General features: G+C 35.4%; 1 protein-coding gene across 4 annotated transcripts in view; it reads right to left on the minus strand.

Annotated features, from left to right (window-relative positions):
* Positions 1-13,835, minus strand: part of ZNF451 (zinc finger protein 451) — an 88,653-nt gene that overhangs the window by 37,387 nt on the left and 37,431 nt on the right. For all 4 annotated transcript variants that reach the window (XM_047101628.1, XM_047101626.1, XM_047101625.1 and 1 more), the window contains 3 exons: positions 12,491-12,602; positions 7,902-8,052; positions 6,533-6,659 (listed from right to left, as the gene is read on the minus strand). In XM_047101628.1, coding sequence (XP_046957584.1) covers positions 6,533-6,659; positions 7,902-8,052; positions 12,491-12,602 — 390 coding nt within the window. The remainder of the gene's footprint in view (positions 1-6,532; positions 6,660-7,901; positions 8,053-12,490; positions 12,603-13,835) is intronic.

The raw sequence follows: 13,835 nt of genomic DNA on the forward strand, positions 1-13,835 counted from the left end.
TAAATTTAGTTGTCAACACTTCCCTCCAATCAAGTTGTACCCTGGGAAGAGACAAAACAACCATTCAAACAGTCTTATACCTTTGATTAAAAATTCTATGCTCTTGGGGCGTCTGGGTGGCTCCATCGGTTGGGCGGCCGACTTCGGCTCAGGTCATGATCTCGCGGTCTGTGAGTTCGAGCCCCGCGTCAGGCTCTGTGCTGACAGCTCACAGCCTGGAGCCTGTTTCAGATTCTGTGTCTCCCTCTCTCTGACCCTCCCCCATTCATACTCTGTCTCTCTCTGTCTCAAAAATAAATAAACAGTAAAAAAAAAAAAAAAAAAAAATTCTATGCTCTTTCCACTATACCTTACCCCATTTTAATTTAGTGAGTGCCCTGCAGAAGATCACATCTAAGAAGATACTTAGAAAGCTCTAAATAAGAGCACTAAAGGCATTTCTTAAACACCAATTTATAAAAATGTCCCTAACTTGAAGAATGCTAACAAAATAATTCTTAGTTCAACTGTGAGTTATAAATGGATTCAATATAAAGCTTGTTTAAAATATTTGCTCAATAGAACAAGAATGTGATCCTACATAAAATTTTATTGAGATATAACAATTGCAAAAGCATAGCATATTAGCTCGTGCAAACTAGGGGAATAAGTGGGAAATAGTTATTCAATTCTTTTCTACCACTATATTTTCAGCTATATTAAAATAAAATACACCATACACATCTGTATATCTAAACCAAGTTAAACCACAATAAAATATTACTTTTTACCCACTAGGATCTAGGCTAGCTTAAAAGGCACATAAGTGTTGATAAGAATGTGGAAAAATTGGCATCTGCATATATTGCTAGTAAGAAAGTAAAATGGTACAGTGTGTTAGATAACAATTTGGCAGTTCTCCAAACAACTGAACATAAGTATGATATGACCCAACAATTTAACCTGTTAGACAAGTAAAGACATATTCACACGAAGATTTATACATTTATTTATAACAACATTATTCACAACAGCCAAAAAGTAAAAATAACTCAAGTGTCCACCGAGTGATGAAATGATAAAGAAAAAGTGGCATATATCCATATGCTGGAATGTTACTTGGCAATAAAAAGGAATGAAGTGCTGATATGCTACAACATGGATGAACCCTGACAACATTATGGTAAATAAAAGAATCTTGTCACAAAAGGCCACATATTTTAAGATTCCATTTATATGAAATGCCCAGAAAAGGCAAAACCATAGTTTACAGGTTGCCTAGGGCTAGGGAGGATGGGCTAACAACAGGGAAAAATAACCTTAAATGATAGGCTGGCCCCTAGGAAGAGAATGAGAAAGAGTGGTTGTGCCTATTGACCCACAAGTGACACTGAGGTACACTGAAGCTTACAATACGTCCTCTACCACCTGCATTAAACGGAAGAAAAGCAGGAAGCTATCTAGTGATATACCACGCATTGAATGGCTTTAATGTTAAAAACCACTAGACACTGGCTACTACTCAAAGTGTGACCCAAGGACAAGAAGCACTGGCATCACCTACAAGCTTGTTAGGAATCTTGAATCCAAGGTCCCACCTCAATTTATTATCAGAACTTGCATTTTACAAGATTCCCAAGTGATTAGTGTATTAAGTTTAAGAAACATTAGCATAGACAGAAGAAATTGGGGACGAAAGGGAAAGAGGAGGGAAGCAAGGCAAAAAATGCAAATTGTGGTAATTTCATTCTCTTTCACCGAAGAATGCCATCTTTACAAAACAGAATTCACAGGTATACAATCTTCTAGTGACCTCTTCTGGCTGATTTAAGATAGGCAATTATAATTAGTGCATACCAGTTTCCTTTAGAGTTCTGGTGACAGACTCTCCAAAGAATAAGCAATAAGGAGCATTTAATGAGAGCTGTTTGTTAAGGCCTAAGTGCTTTAGGAAGAATTATATTTTCTCTCAACAATCTTGCGTGTAAGTATAACAATTTTATTTTAGAGACAAATAAAGCTCAGAGATGTTCCTTAACTTGCTGAGTACGTACAGCTAATAAAAGCAACAGTAGAATCCAGGTCTGTCTGGACATCAAAGCCTTTGCTCCATTTTACCATAATGCTTCTCAGAAGGCTAAATATCATAAATTTACTTCCTGGAGATCAGGCAAAACAACATGGAATAAGTAATTCTCAGAAAAAAAGGGAACAAATTAATGAAATTTGGGAAAATATAAATGAGAGTATTAATTAAGGTTAAAATACCTATTCAGATTTACTAAAGAAAAAAGATAAATAATTTGCTCACTAAAATAGACAAAAAACTTACAGCCTGGAATAGGGAAACAGGCTCTGAAAGAACTCTAGTTTCGAAAAAGGAAGAATACTAGTCACCAAGTGAAAACACCAAAAAAATTTATGGAACGCAGTCCTCTTGTATCATTTTTCTCTTCTCTCCTTAAACCTTTGTCACAATAGGAAGCCCTGTCATTTCTTTTTGTTTCACTTTAAGGTCTTTATTCTAAATGCCATTACCTAAGCAAAGCCTTTTTTCATCTCAAAGTTAAATTATTGCAAAAGTCACCTAAAGCAGTCTCCTTTCTACACCTATGAATCCACCTTGAACACTGCTACCATCCTAATACCACTCGATCTCTTTGGTATCCCTAAGAAAGAGAAGGAATTGGGTTCTAGAATTAAAAGTCCTTCTAGCTCTAAAAGGTATAAAGCATTATTTTCATCATGTCACTGTCCTATTACAATAACCTCTTGCCAGTATTAAGGTTATCACTTGTGTTGGGAGTCCCCCAAATCATCCCCAGGTTTGATGGTTTGCTAGGATTCACAGCACTCAGCATATAGTTGTATTCACAGCTATGATTCATTATAGGTTTTAAGCTATCAGGATATTTAATGTGGTATTGCTTTTAATAACAAAAAAATGAAACAACTGACACATCTAAGAGGAAATTAAATGAACTATAATATATTCATACAGAAGAATACTATTCATTGACTTAAAGTGTATACATCAATTCAACAAATGTTTAAGCACTCATGTTTACAACACACTGCTTTTCTCTTTTTTTAAGTTTATTTTTGAGAAAGAGAGAGAGAGCGAGCACGCATGCATGCAAGGGGGCAGGGAGTGGGACAGAGAAAGAGGAAGAGAGAATCGCAAGCAGGCTCTACACTGTCAGCACAGAGCTGGGGCACGAACTCACTAATTGTGAACTCATGACCTGAGGCAAATCAAGAATCAGACACTTAACCAACTGAGACACCTAGATGCTCCTAACACACTGATTTTCTTAATTACAGAAAAACTCACACACCTGATCTTATATAAAAATATTTATAAGTGTTTTTGATGCAACTGTAAATCAGATTTTTTCTTAATTTCACTTTCTGCTGCTTCATATTAGGGTATAGAATTTCAACAGATTTCTGTACGTTGATTTTGTATCCTGCTACTTTACTGAATTCATTTATTAGTTCTAGTAGTTTCTTGGAATCTTTAGGGTTTTCTATATGTAGTATCATGTCACCTGCAAATACTGAAAGTTTTATTTCTTCCCTACCAGTGTGGATCTTTGTTATTTCTTTTTGTTATCCAACTGCTGTGGTTAGGACTTCTAGTACTATGCTGAATAAAAGTGGTGAGAGTGGACATTCTTGTCTTGTTCCTGACCTTAGCGGAAAAGCTCTCAGTTTTTCACCACTGAGTATGATGTTAGCTGTAGGTTTTTCACAAAAGGCCTTTTTTATGTTGAGGTTATGTTCCCTCTAGACCTACTTTGTTGAGGGATTTTATCATGAATGGATATTGTACTCTGTCAAATGCTTTTCCTGTATCTATTGAAATGTTTTTTATCCTTTTTCTTATTGATATATCACATTGATTGTTTTGTGTGTACTGAACCTGCTGCACCAAAACCAATAAAATACCTAGGTATAAACTTAGCCAAAGATGTGAAAGACCTATACTTTGAAAACCATACAACACTGATGAAAGAAATTCAAGACGATGCAAAGAAATGGAAAGATGTTCTATGCTCATGAATAGGAAGAACATATAGTGTTGAGATGTCTATACTACCCAAAGCAATCTACAAATTTAATGCAATCCCTATTAAAATACCAACAGCATTTTTCACAGAACTAGAACAAATAATCGTAAAATTTGTATTGAACCACAAATGACCCTGAATAGTCAAAGCAATCTTGAAAAAGAAAAACAAAACGGGAGGTAACACAATTCCAGACTTCAAGTTATATTACAAAGGTATAGTAATTGTAACAGTGGGGCACAGGCATAAAAACAGACATATTGATCAATGGAACAAAATAGAAAACCCAGAAATAAACCCACAATTATATGGTCAATTAATCTTTGACAAAGGAGAAATGAATAGCCAATGGGAAAAAGATAGTCTCTCAACAAATGGTGCTGGGAAAATTGGAGAGCAACATGGAGAAGAATGAAACTGGGGACACCTGGGTGGCTCAGTTGGTTAAGGGTCCAACTCTTGATTTCAGCTCAGGTCACGATCTCCCAGATCATGACTTTGAGCCCTATGTCAGGCTCTGTCCTGACAATGTGGAGCCTGCTTGGGATTCTCTTTCTTCCTATCCCTCTATCTCTCTCAAAATAGATAAATAAACATTTAAAAAAATAGAATTAAAAAAAAGAAACGAAACTGGACCACTTTCTTTCACCATACACAAAAACAAACTAAAAATGGATTGAAGACCTAGATGTGAGACCTGAAACCATAAAAATCCTTGAGGAGAGTACAGGCAGTAATCTCTGACACTGGCCATAGCAAGAATTTTTTAGATATTTCTACCAAGGCCAGGGAAATAAAAGCAGAAATAAACTATTGGGGCTTCATCAAAATAAAAAGTTTCTGCACAGCAAAGGAAACAATCAACACAATTAAAAGGAAACCTACTAAATGGGAGAAGACATTTGCAAATGACATATCCGATAAAGGGTTAGTATCCAGAATATATAAAGAACTTATACAACTCAGTCAAAAAACAAATCGTCCAATTAAAAAATGGGCAGAAGACATGAACAGACATTTCTCCAAAGACATTCAGATGACCAACAGACACATGAAAAGATGCTCAACATCACTCATTATCAGGGAAATGCAAAGCAAAACTATAATGAGATATCACCTCTTATCTGTCAGAATGGCTACAATCAAAAACAAAAGAAACAAGTACTGGCGAGGATGTGGAGAAAAAGGAACCCTTGTGTACTGTTGGTGGAAATGCAAACTGGTGCAGCCACTCTGGAAAACAGTATGGAGGTTCCTTAAAAAGTTAAAAAATAGAACTACTCTGTGATCCAGTAATCGCACCACTGGGTATTTACCCAAAGAACACAAAAACACTAATTCAAAGTGATAATGCACCCATATATTTATAGCAGTATTATTTACAATAGTCCAAGTATCCATCGATTGATGAATGGATAAGGAAGATGTGGTGTATATATACACAATGGAGTATTACTCAGCTATAAAAAAGAATGAAATCTTGCCATCTGCAGAGAAAGACAAACACCCTATAAATTCGCTCATAGGTATGATTAAGAAACAAAACATGAGCTAAGGGGAAAAAAGAGAGAGAGACGCAAACCAAGAAACAGACTCTTAACTATAGAGAATAAACAGATGGTTACTAGAGGGGATGAGTGAAATAGGTGATAGGGATTGAAGAGTATACTTGTCATGATGAACACTGAGCGTTCATAAAGTAAAAACTTAAGGGGCACCTGGGTGGCTCAGTTGGTTAAGTGTCCAACTTCGGCTCAGGTCATTATCTCATGGTTCTTAATTTCAAGCCCCACTTTGGGCTCCCTATTGTCAGCACACAGCTGGCTTTGGATCCTTTGTCCCACTCTCTTTTTTTGCCCCTCCTCCGCCTGTGCTCTCTCTAAACATTAAAAAATTTTTTTTAAAAATGAAAAAAAATTTTCTCCACAGTGAACATATTGCACAAGTAACACTTTGTAACGTTAATAAGTCATTATCGATATATAATTTCAAATATAGTAAACACACACTACAGAATCATCTATTATACAGATTTGTGTATGCCATGAATCAACCCGTCTCCCTTGAGATTTAACACTTAATGTGAGTTACATAAAACAACCTTTTGTATACTAGATTTCTTAACACTAGCATTAATAAAGGAATTGTTATTTAATTTACTAGATGGCTCCAACATTTCAACAGGCAGTGAAAGGCAGCAGACTTAAGATTAAAGTTCTAGTTCTCATCATAAGCATCTTGAAGAACGTTAATTCCACAGAGCAACTCAATCAAAGGAAGGGCTTCGATGATAATCTTTAGGAGTGCTGGCTTTCAGTCATGAAGTTTACCTGTCCACAAAAATTTAATGTTCCAATCATTTTACTCTTGACCCTTATGTGCACCACTAGTGACTGCAGGCTTAAGAGCAGCAAGAAAACACTTGCATCAAATTCCATGGTTCTCTAGAAAAAATACCTACTCTTAGGACATCCTCTTACCTTAGCAAAAAGATGATCCCTATATTGCTGTTGAGTAACAAAATTTTTGTAACATACTACACAAGCAAAGGAATTGACGAATGGTCCATGTAGTGTAATTGTCGGATCACATGGAGAGTGATCAAACCTACTCGGCAAAAGAGAGGTAGCATTAGAAAAGTCCACATTTTAGGAGCCAAACTATGTTGCTTCATTTGTTAAGCATTTGCTTATTTGTTTACACACACATACACACAACACATTCAGAAATTTATACTCTTCTATTGAAATATTAAAAACGTTCTTCATGTTCAAGAAATATCAAATGACTCCTAAATGCCACACAATCCCTTCAAACAGTGACCAACAGTTAGCTCAAGATTTCATAAAAGTATCTAAGATCCAATAAAATGGATTTAAGCATGTCTTGCCAAACTGGTACAATTCCAGTCTGAAAGTTATAGAGCCATCATCTTTTCCTTTTTGCCTTATTTGCCACAATATTTACTAATAGTTGTAAATGAATCAACAGAATTATAATCTCATGTCAAGATTTCTGGCACACACCTGTTTCCTAAAAATGGCTTTTAATCCTTTTAATGTTCACTTTAATCATTTAATAAGTATGTGTCATTTTAAACTGCCTCAAAGACTTTTAAAAGCTCTTTAGATATAGTATGCTACCTAGTTATTTATAGAATGCTGAAGACCGTACAAAAGGCTCTATAGGTAGGTTAATGCATAAGTAGGGTGAGACATCTAGAAATGAAAAAGGTTGTGAGACCCCAAATTCTCAATTTCCATCTTTAAACTATTAGAAGGAGAGATTATGAAGGTAGGAATGTTTAATACCTTTAATACTGCTTTTCCCTGATATTTACTTTCTCAAGCTCTACTATTAAAAAAATTCAGTAAGTTAGTAAGATAGGTTTATAAATAGAATATTTATTATTAATTTTGCTACATTTGGTTTGCTTTTAACATTTCTTTTGTAATACCATATTAGCTTTCTTTAGGCTAAACCAAATATCTGTAAGTGTTTTGTGTCTCTTGAAATTTGCATTTATGGGCTGGATTTCTCTACAACGGATTCAACTGCATATCAATGTAAAAATCTGTTCAAAATTTTATGAGACATATTAAGATAAATACATACTTAAATGCTACAAGTCTTTAAAGAAAAGAATATAACTAGAGAAATCTAACTTTAGGCCTTCTAGGAAACCTAAGAAATATAAATTTAAAATAACTATCATAAGAGTATAAAACAATTTGTCTGGAATATAAAGCTATGGTTACAATGGCATGAGTGCATCATGCTTTCATTATATGAAATCACTTTGTAACACATTTGCTCTTCAGTATCCACTATTCTGAGTATCACACTCACCTTTTCAAATGTCCTAAGAGAAGGTGTCCATTATCAAATTCCTTGTTACAGTGCATTATGGGACATAAAATTGGTTTCCCAGACATCTGCATCTGGCCTCCTCTTCGGAATGAACTTTTTTTTCCAGAATTAATTGTGCCTGTTTTGAGTCCTGCATTATTGGAATACAAATTCTTAAGTTCCTATTTCAGATATTTGTCCTTTGGACAGGTAACCAAAATTATGGCAAAACAATAAATACTATGAAATAGCATCAACTGGGTGATCCTAATTATAATTAAAAATTTCTTGGCTTTCTAATAAAACATATGATAACCTAAAAATAAATAGTTATTGGGACAAATAAAGCTGTTAACATCTTTTTTTTGTTTTTTAAAGATTTTATTTTTTTAAGTAATTTCTATACCCAATGTAGGGCTCGGACTTCCAACCGGAGATCAAGAGTCACATGCTCTATTGACTCAGCTAGCCAGGTGCCCTTTCTTTTTGTTTTTGAAATAGGTATAGGGATTAAGTTTGTTTGTATGTTTATTATTGCTACAGCCAGTGTGGGTCTTGAACTCAAGACCCTGAGATCAAGAGTCACATGCTCTGTTGACTGAGCCAGTCAGGAGTCCTGAATGCTGTTAACATCTTTAAGTAACATTCTCTGGGGGAAAAAACTCTATTTTCTTAAGTTCAACAGGCAAGAAATGTCAAACATTAAATACTGATTAGAAAAGCAGTTGCTCCACAGACCCCTACCCTTTTTTCTCATTTATATAAACTGGCAAAGATCTAATTTTTTTTTCTCTTTTAACGATCTTAAACACATTAGAAGATTTAGCTATATTATAAAAGATTGGGGTTCTCTGAAAATTATGTTAAAAAATACAGCTGGGAGAGCGGGGAAGAGTGGAGAGTTCAGGGAGGCAAGGAAAATAAGAGTGGTACTTTCTGAAGGAACCAGCCATTGATCAATGAGTTCCAACCTGGATATCAAATAATGCAGATCTCAGTAATAAATTTACAGAACACAAAGCAGAGATTTACTTATTGTTACTACCTCTTTCCTATTTATTCTATTTTGTCCCTCTTCTTCTCCTTTCATGTAAAAAAATTTTTTTTTAAATCTTATTTGAGAGACAGAGAGAGCGAGAAAGTAAGTGCCAGTGGGGGAGGAACAGAGACACAGAGGGAGACACAGAATCCAAAGCAGGCTCTAGACTTCGAGCTATAAGAACTGAGCCTGACACAGGACTTGAACTTAGGATTTGAACTCAAAAACCATTCTTGAGATCATGACCTGAACCGAAGTTGGACACTTAACTGAGCCACCCAGCCACCCCTCTTTTTCTCCTTTCAAAGTTTGCCTATCACTAGTTTCTCTCTTTCTTTTTAAAGTAAACTCCATGCCCAAAGAGGAGCTGGAACTCACAACCCCAAGATCAAGAGTCACATGGCTCTACTGAATGAGCAAGCCAAGCACCCCTTTTCATCACTACTTTCTCTTAATTAATCTTCCTCTATCCTGATCCATTCTTCATCCCCTCTCTTTCTTTATAATCACACAACTCTTGTAGACTAATACCCCTGGCCAAATTTTGTTCCCAGGGAAATTCTGAATGCATGATATATGATGGAAATTTTGTAGTCACACTGTATAAACCATGAAATGTAAAACTGCCAGGAGGATTCTGACTGTATATCACATGATTATACACAGACGGTTTGATTATTGACTCCCTTTTATAATTATTTGTGGACTGTTTCAATACCTTGAATATTTCATACAATAGAAAACTAAGTTATTTATCTTTATGGCAGATTTAAATAGAACTTAAAGATTTAAATAGAATGAATTATTCTTTTAACATCATCTAGTTTTAAGATCTAGTTTTAAGATCTCCAAATGGTTATTATACAAACTTAAGGTTTCAACTGCTTTTCTGTTTTAGTCCTCATGGGGGGAAGGCCTCCATTAAAAGCTGCCAAAATGCTTATCAATGTGTTCTGCCAACACTGAACAGCATAGCATTAATCATATTTTAATCTTCGGCTCAGGTCATGATCTCACAGTCCGTGAGTTCGAGACCCACGTCGGGCTCTGTGCTGACAGCTCAGAGCCTGAAGCCTGTTTCAGATTCTGTGTCTCCATCTCTCTCTGAACCTCCCCCGTTCATGCTCTCTCTCTCTCTCAAAAATCAATAAAGGTTAAAAAAGTTAAAAAAAAAAAAAGAGAGTGTTGTTTTTAAGTTATGAAGTATTCAAATGTATACAAACTGGCCTAACTGTAAAGATCTATAAAAGATGAATTTCTAGTAGAGTAATTATAAATAAAGTACTTAAACTACTTCTAATCAAAGAACTGAATTACAAAGCTGGATACTTTGGAATAGAATGAACAAGTCCCTTAGCGCTACTTTAAAGTAGAATTTCACTTTCTGTAATTTAAGAAAACAATGACTCATCTCTGTTTCCCCAGCTATACCCTATCCAAATATCTCAGCACTTTCTAAAGATAATTTATGGAATAGCATCATACCAAATATAGTCAGTGCTGAAGCAGCTGTTCTAGAAATAGATCCCAAACTTTCATTTTATAGTATTTTTGTAGGAAGCAAGCAAAAAAAATAAAAAAAACCATCATATAAAAAGAGTATAACTAAAGACCTTAAATCCACGCTTAAGCTCATCAGCCACCAATGAATCAGGTGTGACCTGAAGATATATACAATAACAAGTCTTACCAAGACATGAAGACACAGCTAAATGACTCATTTGTTCCCCCCTGACCTGCTCCGACAGATCCATAAACAGATGCTCATGAATTCATTTCACAAGGAATTAAAATATTGTGCCAACCTGGAGGCTAGGGGTATGCCTAAAGGGGCATATTACCAGGCCAACTAGCACTCTAGACAGGACTTGAAGGTGTTAGATTCACATGAGATAAACTATTTTTAGAAGACATCTTATAGATGAAATAGTCCATTTCTCTATCAAAACTACCTAGGAATCTTTCCAAAACTATAGATGTCCTAGAATTATCTCTGGAGATGAAGCCAAGGTATGTATTTAAAAGCTCCCAGGTGACTCTGATGTAGCTAAGGGGAAACCAGTGAACTAAAGTCATTAACTTGCACTAAGAACAGAATGCTTATCAAGAGGAAGTTTTTATTACTCTAAGCCTTACAAAGAACAACCCAAGAGGCAAAATCATTTACCACAATTTCTAAGTATCTTTTGCTAAAGTAGGTCTGGAATGCCAAACAATTCTTTTGTTTAGTTGAATGACAGTCACATTTGGAACTCAAGTCCTAGGCTTCTTTCTGTATTCATATGCAAATGATTATAGCCTGCTTTGGCTAATATTCAACCAGCATTTATTATCTCTATGCTGAGCATTCTTTTTAGGCACTCACACAAAAAAGAATTATAAACCTTGGTCTTTGTCCCCAAAGAGTGTGGAGTCTGACAAAGACAGACATGCAAACGTTTCAATTCAAAATAACAGGGTAAAGTGCAGTTCCTCGTTAGTATAGTGGTGAGTATCCCCGCCTGTCAAAATAACAGGGTAAAAACCGCACTAGAGAACTTTGGAATTATCCCATCAGTGGTAATCTGATTCAAAGAAAACCCCTCTGAAAACAACTTCAGAATAACAAGATATCTAGGTTCAAGTTGAGTACTGCATGCAGTTATTTCTTTTGTTTGTTTGTTTATTTATTTTGAGAGAGAGAGACACACACACACACACACAGTGAGAGGTGGGGAGGGGCAGAGAGAGAGAACCCCAGGCAGGCTCCACAGTGTCAGCACAGTGTCCAATGTGTGGCTCGAACTCAAGAAACCGTGAGATGACCTGACCCGAGATAAAGAGTCAGATGCTCAACCAACTAAGTCACCCAGGCACCCCTGCATGAGCAGATATTTCTAATGGCTTTTTCAATGAAATCTTCTGTGGATTATATCCACAGCTAAGATTTCTGTGGATATCCCAAGCCTTTAAAAGGCTCACTGTTTTGTCTACAAGACAGGCTAGAAAAGCTGCCATGGTGTGACTGTCCCACTGGCTCTTAAAGATTCCATCAAATTATCTGTTGGGGGGAAATGTTCCATAGTGACTCTTTCAGGAGCCTAAGGTCTGCAAAGAGTTAGTGAAGAAGCTACCCAATGCTTTAGATGAGACTCTCATGTGGACACTTCCTTCCAAATATCTATACAGGCTGCATTGATGAATAAATAAATAAACATGAATTCTTTAGATCTCAGCTTAAAATCCATTTCATTAGAGAAGCCTTTCCTGACCCCAAATAATCCATTAAAAATCCTCCCCAAAACACATGCACTATTCCATGTAACAACTATAAAATAACACGAATAAATACATGAGCAGTATCTAATGAGATCAAGGACAGCCTATTATAATCAAAATACATGTTTGCCAATGTAGAAAGACAAGTGGTAAAGTAGGCCATTATTAATTACTGAAACTAAATTTCAATACTTTATACACTTACTAGCAACTGAATAATACAGACATAATGCATTAAGGCTTTAGGGAAGCTCAGGAACCTCAGTGTTCCACTCTGATCTCTAAAGAATACCTGGCATTTTTAGCCACTGGTCCACACACAGTCTTGCTGCTTCTGTATCAGAATGTCCTCGAATAAATTCCAATTCCTGTAACCCATGAGCATGCTGAAAATCGATTTTTTCCTAAAGATATTAAGAAGAAAATTAATTAACCTATGATTACTAACCTGGTTTCCTTAAGAAAAAGATTTTAACATACTAGTGATCAGAAAATACTGATTATCCTTTGTCCCTGTAACTCCACATCTGGACATCTATCCCAAAGAGAAAAGTCAAAACAAAGGTTCATGCTCTAAGATACTGATTCCAATGTTATCTGTATTTGCACAAAGTTTGCTACAACCTACATCTCCAACAATGGGTACTGTTTAATTATGTATATATATTTCGTGAAAGTCAATTAGAAACATTAATCAAACTTTTTCAGTGAAGTAGGAATGTATTTTTATATCAAGTAGATCACCAAATAGTATTAAACGAATGAGGCCAAATATAAATAAATATTAATTTCAAGCTATATGTAACTACATCTGCTGCAAGGGGGAACAAATGCTGAAAGTAAATATACAAAATGTCAATGACTATCTCTGGGAATGGAAATATGAATGATTATTTTCATTTTTAAACCAGTATACATTCTTTTCGAATTTTCCACATATGTTCTGAAGTATACAGAAGCCTATTCAATATCTGTTCAGTGAATAGTATTAATAAGAGCAGATATTCATTAGTACTGAGTATGTGCCAGTATAAAGCATTTATTACCATCTAGATCCACAATTGGCAAACTTTTTTCATAAAGGGCCAGACCAGTAAATATTTTTAGGTTTTGCAGACCATACAGTCCCTACTGCAACTACTCAACTCTGCATGAAAGCAGCCATAGATAACATGTAAACAAATGGGGATTGCTATGTCCCAACAAAATCTTATTTACAAAAAAAGGTGGCAGGCCAGGACCAACCATGAAATTAGACTTGTGCTTTAGACTGTTAGTTTCTAACTCTTCCTGTATATTACCTGTAAATCTTTTGCATACTGTCTGATCATGCTATATCTAACAATTAACACTTATTGATGACTTATCATGCCATTATTCTAAAAGCATTTTAGATTTTTCACAATAACTTTGTGAGACAGGTACTATTACTGTTTGCATTTTATGATGGGAAAACTGAGGTACACAGAAAGGTCAAATAAATTGCCCAAGGATAAATAACAATGACAGGATTTAAACTCTCACAATTTGATTCTAGAATCCATGCACTTAACTAGTATACCATACTGCATCTCAACAAAGTTGTTCTTAAAAAGAAATCACAAAGTCACAAATGCTAGATTTGTAAGAGACAGGCC

This window comes from Lynx rufus, unplaced genomic scaffold (genome assembly GCF_022079265.1).
Source record: "Lynx rufus isolate CCGP_SWC_20201006 ecotype Redwood Valley unplaced genomic scaffold, mLynRuf1.p SCAF_6, whole genome shotgun sequence".
In the NCBI taxonomy this organism is placed as follows: domain Eukaryota; kingdom Metazoa; phylum Chordata; class Mammalia; order Carnivora; family Felidae; genus Lynx; species Lynx rufus.